General features: G+C 37.4%; 1 protein-coding gene across 3 annotated transcripts in view; it reads left to right on the forward strand.

The window, feature by feature from the left end:
• Positions 1-15,855, forward strand: part of BLTP3B (bridge-like lipid transfer protein family member 3B) — a 56,822-nt gene extending 40,967 nt beyond the window's left edge. For all 3 annotated transcript variants that reach the window (XM_035551740.2, XM_035551741.2, XM_035551742.2), the window contains exons 15-21: positions 269-444; positions 1,876-2,012; positions 3,478-3,628; positions 6,561-6,817; positions 8,958-9,066; positions 11,598-11,767; positions 13,565-15,855. In XM_035551740.2, the coding sequence (XP_035407633.1) occupies positions 269-444; positions 1,876-2,012; positions 3,478-3,628; positions 6,561-6,817; positions 8,958-9,066; positions 11,598-11,767; positions 13,565-13,690 (1,126 nt within the window). In that variant the 3' untranslated portion in view covers positions 13,691-15,855. The remainder of the gene's footprint in view (positions 1-268; positions 445-1,875; positions 2,013-3,477; positions 3,629-6,560; positions 6,818-8,957; positions 9,067-11,597; positions 11,768-13,564) is intronic.
• Positions 15,856-17,871: the final 2,016 nt, after the last annotated feature.

Below are 17,871 nucleotides of genomic sequence, written 5' to 3' on the forward strand. Positions count from 1 at the left end.
CTAAAACAAACTGTTAGCTAATTGTGTTAAACAATTTACTTAACTTTCAGTTTAAATGTTACAAAATATGTATTGAGAAAATAATTGACACAAATATGTACAGGAATGCATGTTGTTTCTTTGCTTAACTCTTTCTTGCCAAAGGATTATAGAATAATCAGATTTTTTTTCTTTTATATCTTATCTGGTTTAGAGGATTTTTAAAAGTAACTTCTAGGAAATTCCCTTCACGTAAAGCAGTAATTTCCTATGTGTTTATATTTCAAAGTGCAAAGCCTAAGGAACGCTGCCCGTCCAGCCTTCCTGCATTCTCTGTTTCTTACAAGAATATGAAAAGAAGTCCATCGCAAGTCTCTCTGGATACCATCTCTATTGATAGTATGATGCTAGAGGAGCATTTGGTGGAGAGTGACGGAAGTGATAGCCAAAGCTTTCTGGAGAAAGGTAAATAGATTTAACAAAATATTTTTAAGCAATCTATGAAAATGTTGTTTGTTACTAAAATAATACCCAAAAGGATTGTGGTACAGCAAACCCTGGGTATCTTACAACACTATTGCTGTTAGCTTCACTAGTGAGTAATACCAAGTATATTCACAGCACATCATTTCAAGGGAAAACAGCTGGGTGTGCTACTTAAGTAGTGCTACTTAATTAAGCACTAGTCAGTTTTCATCTCCTGAGGAGAGTAAAAGCATTGCAGTGCTGTGTGGGAACCCTGAGTTAAGCAGAACTATTCCCTGCTTTGGTTTTAAGCACCCATTTTTGGCTGTAAGTGCTTACGGGTGGCACCTTGAATCAGTGTTACACTTGAAGTGGTAAAGAAGATTCAATTTTAAGAGTAGGTGGGGAAAAAAAAATTCACTAATGCTTGTCATGAAAATCATCAGAAAGATAATTTGGTAGTCTCCTTGCAGCTTGTTCCATATGAAGCAGTTTCTTCCTATTGACTGTGTAACAGCAAATACTTGTCCAGTTTTTGCTCATCTGTGCATGTGCCTTTGCTCCTGATCTGAGGGAGGAATTCAGCTGTACAGTAATTGTCTCTATGTAGTCTGTAGCATTGTGGACTTGTGCAAATATAATGATTTAACTCTCTGGTAGAACTGATTAAATAATTTTCTAATGTCAGGAAATACAATAATAAGGTTTTATTGGTACCTCTTTTCTGATAAATTCTATTTTTGAGTGAGGAATAACAACATTCTTTTTCTGTAGATTTTCTTTTTGGCCTAGAGCAATAATGAGAAGAATGTTTCACTTGCAGACCTGTTATAAATTTGGATTGTAGGAGCATTTCTACATATGCATATGTAGGAGTATGCCATAAAATATTTTTTCCATTTTTAATAACCTTTTAGTGTCTTTTTAACTTAAACAATATTTAACTGCTAGTTAAGTCTGCATGCTTCCCAGTTGTCAAGGAAACACTAACTATCATGATGACTCTAATGAAAAAAAAATATATACTTCTTTCTCTAAATATAAAACTGCAAGCATTTGCTTTAAAGGTGCTGTGTAGTATTTTAGATACACACCTTGGAATCTTTACCATTTTTTTCTGCTGAATCTGTTTTAGATTTGATTTGGAAGACTAAGACCCTTCGCAGTTTTTCATGCAATGCCTGCAGAGTGTTGTTTCATTTTTGTCAGTATATCCTGCCTTACTTTCATAGCATCTAAAACTTCAAACTCTGAATGAGGAATGGGTTTGGCAGTTCAGTCATAAATATTTGTTTAATATGCTGTTCAATTCATTTTTAAAAATGAGTTAACGCATTCATGCAGTATCAGACACTGAGTTTATTCTTAATGCAGGACCAATTCAGGTTATGCTCTGCTAATTTTGCGTTTTTTCTGATGCATGTATGGAAGGTATTACAGCCACAAACTATCAAAGCCCATCAGAAAATGCCCATGAAGGAGGCACCGTGATTGAAAATTGTGATGGGTCATCTCCAGATGCCATGAGTGCTGCTTCGGAGAATGCCCATGAGACTAGTGAAGAAATGGTAATACTATTGAATTGCATTAGAATACATGGTTCAGTAAATTGAACTTTAAAATAAAGATAAAATTAATGCTTTTTGAGGGGATTTTCTACTATTTTTGGGAGTTTTTGTTAGTGCGCTATGTAGGCCTATGGATCTAGTGCCATTGTAATAAATACAAATGAAGATTATAATTCAAGTTATGCTGAGCATTCTCTGTTCTTATCTCCTCTGTGTAGCCACTATTGATAAATGACAGTAGCCACTTTAAAGTGTCAGGAAATATTTCCGCTTTAATACATAGTGATGTTTTGTAATAGCATGTTCTTTTATGCTCCTACATATTGAGTATATTTAAAAAGAGCTTTTTCATATCAAAGGTATATTAAGCATAACTCTGACATCTATTACATGGAGATATTTCATCGGCACTGGTAGCATTCTGTACTATTTGCAAATAGGACCTTAACAACTGTCCAGCCGGGTCAGATGAGAAATGCTTCTTGTCCAGGATGATGTCAGGACAATGGCCAGTATTTAGAGAAGACTATAAAGACAGGAGTTGTGGAGAAAGATTCTCTTCCTGAGACACCATGAGGGCACCAACTTTCTTTATCTGCCTATCTCCTTCTTGCTGTTCTTTGCACTAATCAAAATTTCTCAAATTATGTTCTTGTATCAGTTAACGTTGAGAACTGGATACCTAAGAGAGTATGGGTCAAACAAAACACAATGAATTTCACCTTCATTTAAAAAAAAAAAAAAGCTCACCTGAATTATTGGTTCCTTCCAAATAAACTTTGTTACTTGCACATATAGATAATATGAAGAAAATAAAATTCACGCAGCTTGTTACACAAATATATGCTGGCATTTTTTTCTATTTGCAGAATATAACTAAAACAAAAAAAAATAGAAAAAAAGCCCAAAGTAGTAGTGATGATGGACATATAAAACATTCCAATAACAAAGCTGACTTTTGAAACTGGCTGCTACTTTTTTCAAAAGACACTGCAATCCAATAAGTACAGAAAAAGGGCTGACTGCTGTGCAAATTGCCGAAGTTTAGTATTCTGTCCTGGTTCTTCACCGTGGTCTGGTTCAGCACTGGAAATGCTTGGTTGCATTTATAATACACATGAAGCTGGGTGCAGCCTCAAAAAACGTCAGGTATCACATATGCTTCTTTAACAAGAGTGGGGAAGGGCTATCTCGCTTTCATGACTTTTCTGGCCAGTTCTGAATTGTTATGGGTGGGTTATGAACACAAGGGTCTGTCTGGGCAGACAGTCGAGCCAACCCATTGTCAAGCCGATGGGTACAAAAAGAAAAGAAGAAATGAGAAAACTTTCTGTGAGCAAGAGTTATGGGTGCAAAGATTCTTTTCCTTTTGAGGGAAGAGAGAAAGGTTTAGGTAACTTCATAAACAATAACCAATATAAATTCAATTTTAAATCTCATTTTTTAATCTTAATATTGTTGACAGATGTCTGTTGTGGTTTTCCAAATATTTGGTGTTAATGGTGAAATCGACATCAGAGGTGAAGACACAGAAATATGCCTTCAGGTCAACCAAGTGATACCAAATCAACTGGGAAATATCAGCGTTCGACACTATCTTTGCAACAGAACTGTGGGTAAGAATTAATAACGAGATCTCTATTGTGAAATTGGAGTTGGAAACATTTGTTGTAAATAAATGAAAACACTGTATTACCCTTAAAGCGCAAAAACAGTTTTATGCTTCTGCTAGTATGGTAACATCCTTTTTATGCTGGTTTAGAATATCTACTCTGGTTTCTTTCCTAATTGCCATACATTGAATAGGAGGCAAAAATTAAATAAATAAATAAATAAATAAAATTGAAAATGGAAACGTTTCTGATGGGGGAGTAAAAAAAAATGCATTAATTGCATTGACTTCTCCTGATTAATACAACTTGAGTTTAAAAAAAAATAAATTACATTTTCCTATTGTTTCATCAATATGGAACTCTTACTGCTCTAATGATACTTATTTGTACCCTGGTTTTGAAGGGCTGTTTCTGAAGACAGCTCCTTCGTTTCTTAAAGATACTTTTCTGTACAACAGATTAAAACCCACAGTTTAAACCGATTTATAATCTGTGCTTTAAGAAAAGTTAAAATTGCCTTTGTATCAGGAAAAACAAGCTGCCATGACAGCCTTTATTCTTTCTTTTCTTTTTTAAATACACTTGATAAGCATACAGAGAGTAGTTTCATGCCAGATATTGGCACAACTAGATCAACCAGTATATTAAGTCTGAGCTGTTCTTGGGCATGGATACATGTACATTATCTGCCAGGAAACCTAGTTCACATACTGTGAGGTTTTCTTCTTGGCATGCTGTATTGGCATGCCAGTCTGTCACAGTTTGTTTTGCTCCCCTTTGCCAGCCGTCCACATGGATTGCTAGATGCCAGCTCTGCTGCACTGCAGGGTTTGGGGGGTGCAGATCCCCGATGCACCTGCCTCCTGCTTCTGGTTCATCTCCTTTCCCAGGAAACAATTATAGCAGCAGTTGGCTGCCATTTATTTCCAGCCTTGCAGCAGTATGGATTTTCTTCAGGAGGTTCTGCTTGGTGAAGCAGCCTCCAATGTCCTAGCTTAAAAAAAAAAAAAAAGTCACTTTCTGGTAAGCTGAGCTGTTGCCAGCAGCTGCTGCTTGAGCAGCTGTTGCATGATGTTGCAATCGTGTTCTTGCATCTGAAGGCATGAGGGAGGTCCAGCAGGGAAGTCTCATTGATGACCTTCAGACAACAGGCGGCCAGTTCTGGTTATCTGTCATGTCCTCGTAAAAGGACAAGTCAGGAATCTTCTGCAGCCAGTGCTGCTCCATATCTGCTACGTATATCCTAATATAAGAACTAAGGAGGGAAACAATTTAAAAATAAAACAAATTCTAGAGGATCGAGGTTAGGATTAAGCTTGAGAATTGGGTTGAAAGAAACACTTTAAATGAGTTAACAGTAATAAAAGGTAACTAAAAGAATGAATGAGCAAAAGCATGAGAAAAGCATCCAAAAAACAGCAACTTCCCCCCTAGATCTTTAACAAAACTTACTCAAATATTGAATTAACAGTTGTAACCAGTTACAGCTTGCTATAATGTTAGCACAGTAAATGTAGGAAGGGAAAAGTGTGCTATTGCAGGAGTAAGTTTGAGGGCAGTGTGGCAGCTGTGCACGTCCCAGCAGAGCTGGCTACAGGATGATGACTTTCATCAGATCGTGTGTCTGGCAGCAATAACAAAAGAAGAGGTGCAGAGGTACTCTGCATAGGAGAGAATGCTTTTCACTGAGACCTTGTCGTGCATGTGGAAGTTTGTAGAAACTTCTAAATTGCTTAACCCAATTTCTCTCCCATTCTCTCTCAACTATGGCAGTTTCAGGTAGCTACAAGATAACTGATGTTGGCTTCATGGCTGAGACTTAATGCATGGTCTTTTAGTTTTCTACACTTTGGAGTCTTTGAGCAATGTTGCAGGTGCTCTTTCCTGGTCCCACAATACCTAGGGCCTACCTTTTTTCCAACTTCTAAGCTTGTAAGCATTGGACTTTGCTGAGTTTAAACCAAGAAGCATCTGTATGATTTTTTTTTAATTAATTCTGTCCTCAAATTCATTTAACAGGTAGATGCTCTACTAATATAAACGGACATAATTCAATTAGTTTTAATTGAGTTACTTTTTAAAATATCTTTCAAATTTCAGTGTTTGTTTCTTAACATGATTGTTGTGAACATTATATGCTTTTTGTTGTATAAATCACTTCTCTAAGTCAGACATCATAGTGACAGATATGACCTTTAACAAATCCCTTGGGGTAGCTGTTTCTGGTGGTGAACCCTTTTTTTCTGAACTACACATGGATACTGGGCTTAGTTTTTCAGTATCTTGTTACCTTAGGTGTTTTTATTTTGTTTTTAGAACTGTTCAGTTGAATGTTACAGTTGTCCTTACTGGTTAAAGATACTGAAACTAACAAGAAAATGCTAGTTTCCTTTAAGGTTCAAATCTACTGCCACCCAAATAATAGAAGCAACACATGCTCATGTTCTCTATCTTACTAAATTGCTGTTTACGTTCCTGTGTGTTAGCAAGTAAGTTCCTGAATCAGGAAATTATGCCTTTTCAAGAGAATACCTGCTCTCCTGAGAGTGTGAGCTGATTTAAATGTTTTTCTGAATTAAGACTGAAGGATTTAGTGGAAAAATATGTAAAATAATTGTTTTTCAGTTCTCAAGACATTGAGAAAACACAAATCCTTTATGCACAACTATACTTCTGTATCACCCTTTTCTGTTGTCACAGTGAAGTATAAGTACTATATTTATTTTATATATTATTTTTCTATAGTACTTTTAAGTGATATACGTACAAAATTAGTCTGAATTTATTATATATACACAGTGTTGTAATTCCTGGAATATACTTCCAAAGTACTTCTGGGAAATTATTTGGACAATAGAAGCAGAATTAATTGCATCATAATTGCTTTTTGTACATTGCAAAATTTTAATGCAAACTTATTTTTCTTTTGTAACAGGTTCTGATTGTAAATCTGTGGCCGGACCAGTTAGTTCATCACCTGAGATTAGTTTGAGATGGGAAAGTGGGCCCAGTGCTATCATACATTCTATGCTGGCTGTAAAAAATGGTTTTCTCCAGTGTCATGTAGAGAACTTCAGTGCTGAATTCCTAACTTCTTCCCTCACAAACATTCAGCATTTTCTAGAAGATGAAACTGTTGCAGAAGTGATGCCTATGAAGATAAAAGTTTCTAATGCGAAGATTAATTTAAAAGTATGTTAACGATAAGCTATTTGGCTGCTTTAAAGAAATTGTGTTCTTATTTCTTTGATGATAACCTTCTAATCTGGATACAGTTAACTTCAAAGAAACTGCTATCATACTCTGTAAAGTCTTTAGATAACAGTAAAACAATTTAAAAATCCATAGATTTGGTTAACTCTGTGGTATGCCTAGAGAGGAATTCTCTGCATGACCAAGCTAGTTACGTGAATTAATACTTTGTACTTTTTTCCATCCTTTCCTAGTCAGTTTTATAGAGTGACAAGATCTAGGAGTATTACAGGTAATGTATACCAAATTCCTACAGGCACAGTGTGCTTTTTTGTTTTGGTTTGGTTTTGTTTGTTTTTTGTTGGCTGGGCTTTTTTGCTTAGCATGGTGATGGTATTTTAATTACAAAACAGATTTTTGAGGGTAATTGTCTTTCCTACTTAAAGAACAGGTTATGTAATGAAAGTGCAGTACAAAAGAAGGAAGAGATTACAAGAACTCCGGTTCAAACCACTTGAATACTGCTTCTTAGAACCCAGATTTTTCTGTTCTGCTCTACCTAGAAACAGTTACTAAACAGTGCAAGCTTTTCTCACCACTCTAGCTTAAAATAGTAACACTAAGAGGACAGTGCTACTCCAGTCTTCCAGGTGATATCCTTTTGGACACTTAAAAGGAGTGTCAGTGCTGCACAACCATTGGATTCAAGGATGATTACACTTGCAAAAAAAAAATCATTATAACATTACATTGGAAATTAATAATCACCTATGTAAATGTGGAATATAGCAAGGACTGGAGTAGCAGCTCCAATTCTGCATCATAGGCTAAGGCCTTGAACCTGCTAACCTACTGGACTGGAAGGTCAAATGTTACCTGTACAATGTTCTACTCAGACTTGAATATCAAAATCCACCAGTATTCCCTCTCTACTTGGTGCAGCTTTTCCATCCCCTGAGGATTCTTAAACACTCCTTTAGGGCTATTTCTATACCAGCAGTAGCGCAAGGATGTTCTCTAAGAGCTGTGAATCTGTTCCCCAGATTTAGGTGCATCACAAATGTGAATGTTCAAGTGCAGAAAGAAAGGTTTCAATATACAATCACCTAAATTTTAAAAACGGGATTGTGCTGATTTATTGGCAAGAAAGCAGGCTTAAGCAAACTGCTCAAGAAAACAGCTGTGCATTAATAAACGGGCAATAAGGGTCTGCCTGGCAGCATTAGCACTAAAGTGCTCACTCAGCTGTGCACGTCACAGGGAAGCTGCTCATGGTGGCTGACGGATGGCAGATTGGAGACACAGATGATTCCTTTCCAGAGCATTGTTGGTTAGTAAAGAGTAAGAAGATATAGTTCAACTGTATGCTGCACTGACTATTCAATACTGTATATTATTATTATTATTTTTTTCTGAATGGGACTTGATGCAGTGTGTTTCCTGGAGAAAAAAGAAAATAACCTTCCTTAAACTCTTGATTTATTTTTGCACTTTCTACTGCAATCTCAGTGATGTTTCAAGAAACTTTATCAGTTACACCTCAACAGCTTTATTTTTATGTGCTTAATGCTGATATGTATAGTTTATGATTATACTGCTTTACTCGGCTTGACATGGATAATGAACTTAAAAAATGTCCTGTGGGGACCTCAAAGGAAGTAATTTGTGTCGTTTCCCTTCTGATGAGTATAATAATGTAACTGAACTACAGCTGGTGTCATCCCAAACTAAATTCTAAAATGACAAAGTCCCCTTAAGAATGATACATGTCCCTTTGAATCTTTAAATCATTCAAAAGAAAATCAGATATAGTGTGGGGTTCTTGTCTCTGACTCTGAAAGCTCCTGAGCTAAAGGATGTCTTGAGTTGGGATTTAATCTTATTGAGATGACTGTAAAAATACTTTGAAGTATTTCAGTTAGATTGTATATATTGAGTTCAGTGAATTTACTCAAGAGATAAATATAGGCCTTTAATATGATCCACAGGAAAAAAAAATGGAGTAGTGGAGGTCCTGTTAGAAATTTCTGCTCTGAAATGTTCCCTTTCAAGGTTCATTAAATGAACTTATGTTTAATTTAACATCTTAGCTATTTTGATTTCCTAGTAAACTCATCTTTGAATATTAATATTTTTTTAGGATGACAGTCCACGTGAAAATCTCAAGGTGTCTGAGCTAGTACCCATAAAACTGCATATTGACATACTCTGGATAGAAAGAAATGACGATGGCTCTTTTTTCATTAGAGGTTTGTATCTTCTTGCCGCTGGATATCTCAACATAGTAATCTAATTATTATTAACACTGTTTTTTTTTTTTGTGTAGACATGTCTAATAATGACAAAATAATTGCTGATAATTTGTGTAAGTAGCGTTGCGATAAACCTTAATTCTAAGTGTAGTTAGAAGAAAGTTACCTTTTTGAGTAATGTATTGTCTGTGATAACCTACAGCTGAATCAATCTGTGAGAAATAGAAATATGCATATAACTTCCTGAGGGTATGTTTCCTCAGTGTTTCATCATAATAAGTCTCAGATTCTTTCAAGATCAACTACAAATCAAACAAAAAGTTGCATTTCTTTACAATTAGCCAAGAGAGTTCTGTGTTGTCTTTGTGTTTTTGTCTTACAGGTAGTAGGTAGAGCATATTGTAAAACAAAAATTTACCTGAAAAGTCCAAGTAACTTTTCAATTTTGTATATTATGGTAGCATCTTGGCAGGTTATGGCTACGATGGCACTGCAACTGTATTTCGAGTAGGGATTTAACTTTATACCTTTCATGAACTATGTATATCCTTTTCTCTTTCTACATGTATAGGCAAATACTAAATACTGTTAACAAAGCAATACATTTAGAGGTAGAGCTGCACTGTTGTCTTACACAGATATGTCAAAGAATCATGGAGTAATCTAGGTTGGAAGAAACCACAGGAGGTCATCTGGTCCTTCTCCCTGTGCAAAGCAGGGGCAATTTAGATCAGGTTGCTAAACACCCTGTCCAGTCAAGTTCTGAGCATCAAATAGGTGATTTCACAATGTGTCCTAAGCAACCTGTCCTAATCCTTGGCCACCCTTATGGTTAATTTCATTTAGTAATGCCTACTTAGAATTTCCTTTGTTGCAGCTCATGTCTCTTGCCACCTGTCTTGCCAGAGGTGCTTGAGGATTTCCCAAACACTTCTGGGAAAGTCTGGTCCATCTTCTCAATACCCTTTCACTTGGCAGGCAAAGGTAGCTTACAGATCACCCCATAGCCTTCCCATCTTCAGATTGACAAATGCATTTCTCTTAATCCCCTTATTTGTACATCGTGTACTCATAGCCATGATCATCTTGGTAGTCCTCTGCTGTCAGTATCTTTCTTACACTGGGGAATCCAGAACTAGATCCAGTACTCCAGATGTGGTCTTACTGCTGCTGAGTATAGGGAGGGATAATAACTTCTTTGTTTGGTCATCTACACCCTTGGTAGTGCAGCCTGTATGTGGTTGATCTTGGCTGTGAGGGCTCACTGCTGACTTACATTCAACTTGCTCACCAAGGCCTACGGATCCTTTCCTGTAATGTTGCTTTCTGTTGATTTGATCCCTGTCCTACAGTGAAGTAAGAAGTTATTTACTCCCACCTGCAGGACTTCACACGAGCTGAATTTCCTGAGACTCCAGTCAACCTATTTCTCCAGCATGTTCAGGTCCCTCTGAAGAACAGCCTTGCTCATCTTGTCAGTCACTTACCCTTCAGTTTGGTATTGTTTATACACTTGTAGAAGGTGCACCCACCCCTTCATCCAGGCCCTTAATAAATTAATCTGACAATATATGATGTATTGTATCACTTGAGGAAGAGAAGGTTGCAGCGTGATCTTAATACTGCCTTCACCTACCTAATGGGAGGTTATAGAAAAGATGGACCAGACTACTCAGAGATGCATGGTGGCATGATGTGTTTGTATTTTAATTTCTCCATCTAATAGACTGAATATCTTTAAATGCTTGAAAAATGCATTTTGGTCATCTTTAGATACTAGACATTGGAGGAAATATTAATTTAACAAGAAAATTTAGAAGAAATTCTTTAAGAAAAAGGAATTTTAGACTAGTAAGAGTGGCGCCCTCATTTTACCCTTGGTGTACAGCAGTATATTTTAATAGAAGTTATAGTGCACTTCAGTTATAAATGCTAGAAAGTTTCCTTAATGGTAAATCTTTAAAGTTGTTTTCTAATTTAAAAACTTGATTCTGCAAGTTTATCTCACTGTCTTCAAATATAAATGCAGTCATCAGATCTAATTTGGACCTGCAGACGTTACTGCAGTAGCAATATTAATAGTTACCAAACTTGTGCTCCCTCCCCCCTGTTTCAGTGCATGTTTCAGGCATTGGATAATGAAGATCTGAAATATATAGTTCTTTAGATACACTTTCTGAATTGCAAGCTCTGTTGTCTTTGTTGTATAGCTAATTACTCAGGATACATATCATGTGGTGATAATAGCAGTCAGTATAAAAATGTGGTAATTTTCTTTGAGCTGGGAGATGCACATATAGTTTCATCTTATGCCTTCTTTCTCTCTTCCTCCAAACGGGTATACAATGTTTATTTAATTTTATTTTAAATTTTGTATTTGATTTTGTAAGGTAAATATAGACATGCCTAATATCAAAAATGAGTTTGCTGAGGTGCTTTTAATTTAGTGCTGATGACAATTAAACTTTATAAAAAAAAAATAATACAAAAACCTAAATGCTACTCTCAAGTATCTTTCTGTGTTACAGACAATCAAAGAGTAAATGATGTGTCAAAGATGAAGAATTCAAGTAGTGCATTGCAACAAGCAACTAGACCTGCTGGATTTAAAACACAGGACCAAGCCACACAGACTACTTGTGAAATTCCCAGACCTTTTAAATCAAGCAGTGATTCAGCTGACTTCCTCAAAAATGAGGTAATGAGAATTCCTTCACTCCCATAAAGTTGCAATAATCATTGATGTGGTGGTTTTACTCGGGTGGGCGGCTGAGCTCCACCACAACCGCTCTCTCACTCTCCCTCCTCAAAGAGGAACGGGGAGAAAATACGATGAAAAGGGTTCAAGGGTTGAGATAAGGACAAGGAGATCGCAGAGTAATTATCGTGATGGGCAAAACAGACTCAGCGTAGGGAGATAGTAAGATTTATTACCTATTACTAACAAGCTAGAGAAGCGAGAAACAAAGGAAAGAAACCAAAAGCACCTTCCCCCCCATCCACCCTCTTCCACCTCCTCCCCCCGAGCGGCGCAGGGGAACAGGGGAATGGGGGTTATGGTCAGTCTATAGCACTTCTTCTCCGCCGCTCCTTCTCGGTCACTCTCGTCCCCTGTGCCATGGGGTCCCTCCCATGGGATGCAGTCCTTGCTGAACTGATCCGACATGGGCTGCCCACAGGCAGCAGCTCTTCAAGAACTGCTCCAGATATGGCTCTGTACCACAGGGTCCATCCCTCAGGAGCAAACTTCTCCAACCTGGATCCCCCATGGGCAGCAGCTCCTGCCAGGTCACCTGCTCCTGTGTGGTCTCCTCTCCACGGGCTACAGGTCCGGCCTGGAATCTGCTCCGGCAGGGGTCTTCCACAGGCTGCAGTCTCCGTCGGTGCAGGTCCACCTGCTCCACCATGGTCTCCTCCACGGGCTGCAGGGTGGAACCCTGCTCCACCATGGTACTCCATGGGCTGCAGGGGGACAACCTGTTTCACCATGGTCCTCACCACAGGCTGCAGGGGACTTCTGCTCCGGCGCCTGGAGCACCTCTCCCCCTCCTTCTTCACTGACCTTGTCGCCTGCAAGGCTGTTTCTCACTCCTCTCATTCTCCCAGCTGCTGTGTGGCGCAGCATTTTTTTTCCCTATCTTAAATATGCTCTCACAGAGGCGTGAAACAACATCACTTATTGGCTCAGCTCTGGTCAGCAGTGGGGCCCTTACCAAACATGGGGCAGCTTCTAGATCCCTCTCACAGAAGCCACCCCTATGGCCCCCTGCTACCAAAACCTTGCCACGTAAACCCACTACAATTGATCATCACAGTTGTTTGGTTTTCCAGGAGTAGGTTGGGGGAGGGTTACTTCTGTTTAGAGATCTGAGCTGGAAACTATGAAATACAGATAATATAGTTCAGTACATAGGCATGCAAAATAAATGTAATACTACTTTCTAAATAGGGTAGTAATACACTGCAGACTAATTCTTCCCCTTTACGTCAGATGGAGTTTTATGAAGAAGCGATTCACAAATTCTGTAATAACCCTCTCTCCTTTCTTTTGAATATTTCCCTGATCCGTGCACAGCACAACTGCCACAGGTGAAGGACTAGATGGTTGAGTCAGGTCCTTAGTAACCTATCAGTCAGTCATACATGAACTTTGAATTGGTGAAAAAATTCACACATCGCTTTAGCTTTTTTTCCCCTACTGGATACCAATCTATTCCTGGAGCTCAGAACCCAGTCTCATTTCCACTCCTCTCCTGAATGGAAATGGCATAACTAAAACATGAAGTCCAGGGTACCTTGCCTTCTGATCTATCTTCATCAATTCTCTCCATGTTCCACTGTCATTACCTGGGTATCAGTCAGCTGTCCCCAACAAACCTAAACCAAGCAATGAATGTAACCATTGGTTTATATTATTTTAAAAGTTGCTGTAATGGAAAAAGTCGGCAGTATGCAGGAATATTAATAACATGTGTTTCTAACCTGATCGTTTCAGCTTCTTGAAGAAAATGAATGTCTCAAACAGGAACTAGCCAAAGCTAAAATGGCTCTTGCTGAGGTCCAAATGGAAAATGATGCCCTCCTTCATCGTATAAAGAAGATGAATGTTGATCATCAGTAGGACAATGTTCTGTTGGTGTGAGGCATCAACAGAATTTTGGGTGATCACAGCATCTGAAGTACTGTTTGTGAATTGCTGGAAGACATGGTTATTTTTTTGTCACAAAGTTCTCTCATCACAAACAAAATGTTTGTGAAATAGCTACTATTCTGAAATTATCATTAAACATTGTAACTTTTTTCAGCCTGTTTTAAACTGAGATGACTTTGGAGAAATCAGTTTATACTGTACTTTATTAATTTACTGAAGAAAAAAATCATATCATCTACTTTTAATATTATCAAAGGAGATGTTATTTTTAAAATGTTTTTTGAAAACCAGATGGCTCAGCAATGAAAGAAGGTGCCTAGCTGCATAACTGAGTAAAATGTACCATGCCTCATTAACAAACTGTACCTCTGTTTGTTAAGATTATGTTCTATTATTACCAGAAGATGTCTATATAGGAGGTTGCATTTGCACTATGATAATATGGGTTAGATCCTCTAGAATAGTATAGCTATTGAAAATCAAAATAGTAGCCCTAAACTAGTCCCTAAATTCAGTATAACTTGCCCAGAGAGGATTTTAAGAATAGTCCTCTGGTGCTATATTGTTCCATACACCCTTTCCACATGCACTCCTAAAATACCACAGTAAATGCTGGAGAAATTAAGTAAGAGGGCATACTACTGGGCTTTCCTTCTGCATGAAAGTCTGCTACATCTGTACAGCTAGTCTAATTTAGACATTCACACATTTGTTTTTCTCTCTCTGTGATGAGGAGATGGCCCTGCCGTAGGATCCAGCAGTTCGTGAAAGGTGAGATTTGAGCCATTTTGCTTCCATGTCTGATTCCGTGCACTTCATCAGACATGACCAAGGATTTGGTCCAGTGTATTTAAATATGTGATGTCAATGCTTGTTGGGGGGTGGGGGTGGAAATTCCTACAGGGATTCATTAATTGTATATTGCTTTTTTGATTATATATATACATATATATTTAAAAAAAAAGCTTTAGAGAATCAATTACCCTATGAAATGGTGAGATTACATGAGATGTAACTATACAATTTAAACCATGGCTGATTTGTACAAATTAATAATTTTCAGCTAAAAACTGGTACAGATGGATAAATAAAAAAGCACAACACTAAAAGAGAATATCAGAGTGTGCTTCTAAACAATTTTGGAAACAACATACAAAAAACATACATGCCCATAAGAGATTGTTTTCGCTAGAAATAAAAATGATTGAATATTTTAACTAGTGACCTTGAATCTGACAACTAACAATATTTTAATTACTACCACAGTTGTTTCTGCTCCATGGGATGTTTGAGGGAAGTTTTATTTGTAGATATGCAGATAAAACTCAAAAATACTTAGTATCCTACGGTTTGACTTTGCATATTTAATTAAAACCAGTTTGATAGCCTAAACTGATTTTCATCAAAACTTTTGGAGGACACGAAATTTTCACTGCTGTAAATAGTTATTGAAAGTATGTAATTTTAATCGGGGACTCTACGGAAGAACTGGTTCAGGCACTATTTAAAAGCCTGCCTCCCAAAACCATAGTTGAAACTCCCTTTATTACCCATGGGAACTTTTATCTTATTCTGAATAAGATTTAAAAAAAAAAAAAAAAAAAAAAGAACAAGACTGTTTCTAAGAGAGAAACTTAATATGTGCATTTCAAAAAGGTATTTAAGACAACACAGTATTAAATATAGGTAGTGCAATTTAACATGAATGTCATGTCAGATTCAGGGGAGGAGTTCTCAGCTGGTTGAATTCTGATTGGTACTGTTAAAGTCAGTAATTCTAACTCAGTTTACCCCTGCCAAGCTCTAGTTAGAATTATTCTAAAGAAAGGAATGTATAGAGTGGTTAGTAGCATGTGGCTGGAATAATATGTTGAGACTTGTTTAATTTTTAAAAAGAAATAAACAGCAATATTAAACACCTCTTCCTTCTTACTGCACAAGCTAGTACCTGTTTCTGTTAGCAACAACAACAACAACAAAAAGAATCCCAAAACAGCTCTTTCCAGTACAGATGCAGAAATTCTGGGCGTCACCTTCTTGCACTTCATTACAATTGAATACATTTCTCTTCAGGGCAGTTTTGTAGCAATGAGCATAATATGCTCATATTATGCTCTGTATATCCTCATATAGAGGAGTATGTTTGCTTGTGGATTTGACACTACTGAGAATGATAGTACTGTGTCACCCTGAAATGAGTTTTGCTGTTGAAAAAGTACAAAGGGAGAGAGAGTTTATTAATGTCCAAAAGAATGATTTTAAACTAAGCCTTAGTAGGTTATCCCAAAAAATAGTGATTAGAAGTCCTCGGACTAAATAAAAAGATTTAATTCATTCTCAGAGCTCTGCTAGTGTTTGTAACCTCCTTAACTCATACATGTGAGATTTGTACCATTGGTAGATCCTCTTAAATGAATCGTGGCCTTTTATTCTGCAAAGAACGGTAGGGAACAGTTTGGAGAACTTTAATGTGTGCAGAAAACTGACTCCAGAAGGTTTACAGGCAAACTGTTACCAAGTTTTATTTTACATTTTCTGTGGAAATTTAAACTGGTCTACATGTTAGCCTAACACTCATTCAACTTATTTAGAAACACTGTTCTAAAGTCTAATAGTGTGTCAAGCTGGCTCACCTTGAAGAGGCTGTGCACTTTCTCAAGAAAAGTCATCGAATCATTTGGCAAGCATTGTCCTAGTTCTTACGTTAACTCTTAACATACCAATAAGCACCAATTTTAAATTAAGTTATATAGCCTTACAGAATTACTTACAAAATACCTGTTGGAGAGGCAGTGGTGTGTAGATCCTGGCTGTTCTCTGACGTCCCTGTTCCTGCTTCACACCAGTAGCTTTTCCTGTCCTTGGATTAAGCCCACTGTGGCCATTGTTAGAAGGAACCATGGCACTGGCTGGGAGGGAACTGATTTTTTTTTCCCTGCCTGCATCCATTTCCCCTGGTCCCATTAGCTATGTCTGTTTATCCATAAGCCGTCTCCCCTAGGAATTGATTTAGAGGCTTAAGTGGGAATCATAATTGATCTCTAAAGGGTAATTGCTAGCTGCAGAACATTTCCTGAGGCTGATGTGGTGATGGTTATCTTTAGTCGCAATAAATGTAAGGGGAACATGATGATCAAGGTAAAAACTTCTATCAAACATCTACAGTTCCAAGAGTACAAAACATGCCAATGTATTGCAGAAGTAAACAGCTCCAAGTGACCAGATTTGGGGTACGTAAAGATGGAGAAAGCAGTTTCTGTATAAAAATGTTCTTGTATTGGTCAAGTTCTAAAAGCATTGATCCCAAAATGCTTGAAGTAGATTTTAAGCTCACTGTTGATATCTGTGAACTTTGGAGAGTACTTTGGATTCTGATTCAGGTATTGATTTAAACCAATGTCTCTTTATCTGTTGTAGGAACTGAAAATGACTTTGCTAATATGTCAAGTAGCAGCAGAGTGGGTACTTGCTGAGAAATCCACTAATTCATCCTTCCCAGTAGGGAAATGAGCTTTTCAGCAGCACTGTGATACAACCTTTTTCTCTTCCAACCTGTACCATTTCACTTCAGCTGACAGCTTTTGAACAGCAGCCCCATTGCCTCAGTTAAGATACCTAACTTTAAGAACCTCCTAGCAGGCTTTGGAGATGTGCTTCAGCTGTGCAATGTGTGGAGGCAAACACACAGCTTCTAATGGTGCAGACAACTTGCACTGAGGTGCACACTGTTTAGTTTTGTGGCAATGTACCTCCTGATTTTCTGTTACTTATTAACCACGTGGAACGTGACAGGATGAGCAGCACAAAGATCAGGTGAATCAGTAGTAGGTGATGCAAAGAGTGTATAGGGAGAGGTTACCAACATGATCTTTTGTTGGAGGAACAGAACTATTTCTCAATGCAATTAATAAAAAGCATCAATCTTAAAGTTAATAATAAATAGGAGTTGTTTGGTCACAGTTGTTACTATGTATTTTTTAGCATTCTTATGAAAGAATTTAAATTTTAAAATCTCATAATTCTAAAATTATTTTTTCTTTGAATTTTAAGTGACTTTTTAAAATTTAATGGTCTCCTCAGTGTAAGTACAGGACCAAACCTGTTGCCACTTCACTTCACAAGCTTCAAGCAGTTTGAACTTCTTCATGAGT

The sequence above is a fragment of the Cygnus atratus genome, chromosome 1 (assembly GCF_013377495.2).
Source record: "Cygnus atratus isolate AKBS03 ecotype Queensland, Australia chromosome 1, CAtr_DNAZoo_HiC_assembly, whole genome shotgun sequence".
Lineage (NCBI taxonomy): Eukaryota > Metazoa > Chordata > Aves > Anseriformes > Anatidae > Cygnus > Cygnus atratus.